This window comes from Crocodylus porosus, unplaced genomic scaffold (assembly GCF_001723895.1).
Source record: "Crocodylus porosus isolate Cpor-Errol unplaced genomic scaffold, CroPor_comp1, whole genome shotgun sequence".
Taxonomy (NCBI): Eukaryota; Metazoa; Chordata; order Crocodylia; family Crocodylidae; genus Crocodylus; species Crocodylus porosus.
The window spans coordinates 74,679,844-74,683,386 of record NW_017728947.1 but is presented as its reverse complement, the minus strand read 5'-3'; the positions used below and the strand labels follow the sequence as shown (position 1 = coordinate 74,683,386).

General features: G+C 51.3%; 1 protein-coding gene across 5 annotated transcripts in view; it reads right to left on the bottom strand.

Moving 5' to 3' along the window:
* The window catches only part of MIA2 (melanoma inhibitory activity 2), a 75,690-nt gene that overhangs the window by 45,315 nt on the left and 26,832 nt on the right, over positions 1-3,543 (bottom strand). For 4 of the 5 annotated variants that reach the window (XM_019551670.1, XM_019551671.1, XM_019551674.1 and 1 more), the window contains one exon: positions 1,780-1,911. In XM_019551670.1, coding sequence (XP_019407215.1) covers positions 1,780-1,911 — 132 coding nt within the window. Of the gene's footprint in view, positions 1-1,779; positions 1,912-2,789; positions 2,904-3,543 lie in introns of those variants that run through there. The other variant, XM_019551672.1, reaches the window with a different exon arrangement.

Sequence of the window (3,543 nt, the reverse complement as noted above, 5' to 3'; positions counted from 1 at the left end):
GCCGGCTGACTTGAAGGTATCCAGCTTCTCAAGGTGTTCCTTCACGAGGTCAGCATTTATGGAGGGTAGGGGATCCCCATCACCCGGATCTGATGAAGATGTTGAACAGTGCAGGCCCGAGGACCACACTGCCCATGTCCCTCCAGGTTAAAAATGACCCGTCCACCACCACTCTCTGGGTGCGGCCCTCCAGCCAATTGGCGACCTATCTGACTGTGTAGGCAGATAAAGGCTAGGGGGGCCACAATCCTCCACCCCCATCTCCTTTGCTCTGATTGTCAGGTACAGCACATACTGTTTTAAAAAAGTCAGGAGATTACTCCATGTTGCAAATTCCTGAACTAAGCAGAAGATTCTGTCTTTGTTCAGATGGACAGCACCCTGACATGTCCATCATTTGACAGCACATCAAAATAGACTGCTTTATCCACTTAAAGATGAAGAGGTCTTTTAATGGGCTAGGTATGGACATGAAGAGATGGAAGGCAGCCTGATAGGTTTCATCCTGCTGCAGACACAAAGCAAAGTTCTAAGCATATCCAAAGCCTTTTTTCTTCTCTCTTGGTATCAAATGTGACTTTAGAAAGAAAACTGAAATAATGATTCAGATAGATTTTCTGAAACATCTTAGGAATTAAGCTGGGATGTTTCCTCTATATCCTGTCCTATGAAAAAATTCATTAGGCAGTCCAAGCTTAAGGACAAAGATCACAGACTCTTTGTGAGAAAGTGCTGGCAGCCAGAATCACTGGTTGGTTCTCAAGAAATCTACCAAGCAATTTGACAAACCTTCCAGGAGTTTAAGGACAACAATAATGAGGTTCAGGAAAGGAGTTGGGTCTGTGTCGCTGAAGAATAAGCATTAAGAAAGCCCTTGAGGATTTTTCTCACTGCCAGTAGTATGAAGACAATAGAAATGTAATAGCATGAAACTTGATACCCTGAAGGTCTTACACGCACATTTTAGATTAGGCCTGTCCAACATGCAGCCCTCCAAGCTGTTTTCTGAGGCCCGAGGTGCTGTGATGGGAAACAAAAGTAAACACCGTACTTTCGTTTCAGGGGGGTGATGTGATACCACTTCCTGCGAGGTCTTTGAATATGGCTCACCAGCCCACTGGGCGATAAAAAGTTCACAATCCGACCCCACATTCAAAAAGGTTGGGCACCCCTGTTTTACATAACTCCCTTGGCGAACAACCTTTGGTGTCAGAGCCTCTACTCGGTCTAGCAGAAAGGTCCTTGCTTTTTATAAGCCTTTCCTAAGTATGTTGGGAACAGTCAGTCTGTAGGCTGTATTCAACCAGCCAACAGATACAATGATTTGGAAAGTCTGGGTGCAGTATGACTTTAATCCTTCAATACTGCATCCAGGCAGGTTGGAACCTGCATGGGTATATCCCTGTATAAGGGTACTGATGCCAAATAAACTCTCCTCCACTGTACTTGGAACAATCTCACTTAGTGCTGGATTTCAGTACTGATAAGCCAGTTCTGCTTTCCAAAGTGAGTTGGATTTCATTTGCTTTTAAAAGATTAGCCAGCACTTCAGGCTAAAATTAACATTTTCTCAGTAAACAGCCAAACACCAAGGGCCTTGAAATGCTAAGCTTTATCCCAACTTGTTTCCCTTTTCAGGGAGCTAATGAGCTAGCTATATGAACTGGTTGACTTTAAACATTATAAAACTATTTTATGTAAAAATTAGAACTCCTAAAGGGAAAGATTTAATATACTTGTAAAAAATGACAACAACATGCTCTATATTTGGATACTCACTGATTGATAACTCCTACATAGGAATAGGAAGACTGTAAATATTCCAATAACTGCAGCACAAATCACCATTTCCCATGGGAAACCATAAAGATCAGGACCAGGTCTCATGTCTTCAGGCAATGCTGCCACAACCTTAAAAGCAGAACCAGAAAAAGTTTGAGAAGTTAAAAAGTATCAAACTATTATTTTTAACAAATCTTGATTTTGTAGAGTCTATTGAGAGATTATAAGGGACTCTTGTATTTTGTTTTTTTTGAAATACTGAGACATAGCAGATGGTTACCAGGTGCTTATTGTTTAGTGCTGATGTCTGTTAATTTGGACAGCAACTCTCAGAAACCCTCAGGGGGTGGAGGGCATAGAAAAAGGAAGAGGAAGCTTGAGGCTGGAATAATGTGAAGAGAGATCAGAATACACAGGGAACCTAGTCAGCCCTACACAGAGCAGTGCACAGCAGGGCTGGGGATCTCGCTGGCTCGGTCAGTCATGACTGTGGACTGGAGGAGCTGGACTTAGACTCGGGGGCAGCTGCTGGCTGCTGCTTGAATGCTCTTGGGACTAAAGGCTTGAGGGGGAGATCGAAGGTGCTGCATGCACGGTACTGCAGTCTTGATGTTGCTCTACCTCTCACCTGTTCCATCCCTTTACCCATTGGCTTGTGACCCTAACCTTGAAGATTTACTGTCTACAAGCAGGACTTTCCCCTCCTTTCTGGCGCCAGAGCCTGGCAGAAATCCCAGCTGCGCAGCCAGCGGGAGCCCCCCGGGCCCAGGGCGGCGGGGAAGCACCGCAGCAGGTGGGGGGAAGGAGGAGCGGGATTGCCACCGGCTCCAGGGACCTGCACAGTCCGTGGGAGGCCCAGGCTCTGACCCAGCCGCGCCACGACCCCAGATCCTCCTGTGGTTTCCCCGGGCGTCGGCCACAGGCGCGGCGCGGCCCCGCCCCGCGCCCTAGAGGCAGAGCAGGCCCCCCTTGGCCGCGCCCCCTCGTGCCACCGGCCCTGCACTCACGCTCCTTGCCCGCTCCAGCGCCACCTCGCAGTACCGCTGCGCCGCCTCCCCCAGGTCCCAGAGCCCCACGGCGCTGCCCCGGCTGCCCCCAGCAGCCATCTTCGCGCCGGGCGACAGCAGCCTCTTACCACCTGGCCCGGCCCGCGCAGCCGCTGCACAATTGGGCCGCACCACTGCCGCGCGGAAGGAGGGGGTTGGGAGAAACCATAGTCGTCACAGAACAGGGGGCAAATCGATCGGAAGCAAGGGAGGGGACTATACCACTGCCGCCCAAACAGGGGGAGGACTACTTGCAAAAAGACCGCACCACTGTCACGGGAAGGGGAAAGATGCGCCACTACTGCAGGGACGCGGACTGCACCATTGCCGCGCAGGGGCGGGGGCGCACAGGGTCCCAGGCGCTCCACGTGTAGCCGCCGCTGCGCACCTGCAGCAACGCTCCCGTCTGACGCCCACAGCCCCCGCCCCCCTGACTGAAGAAACACGCGGGCGCTGCGCGCGTGGCAGCGCCTCCACCCCTTCTTGCTGCAGCTGCTGAGTCAGGGCGCTCAGCGCGGCCATGGGGAGCGGAAACGCTGAGCCCACGGGTGGTAGAAGCCCTGCACTTCAGCCCCGGCAGCACCGCTCTGAACAGTGTCCTCAGGCCTACGTCACAATACGCACCCCCCGCATACTTCACAACACACACAGAACCCCCTTCCTCCCCTCCCCACCCCCCACAGCCCGTGCACCTTACAACACAACTGATCAATGC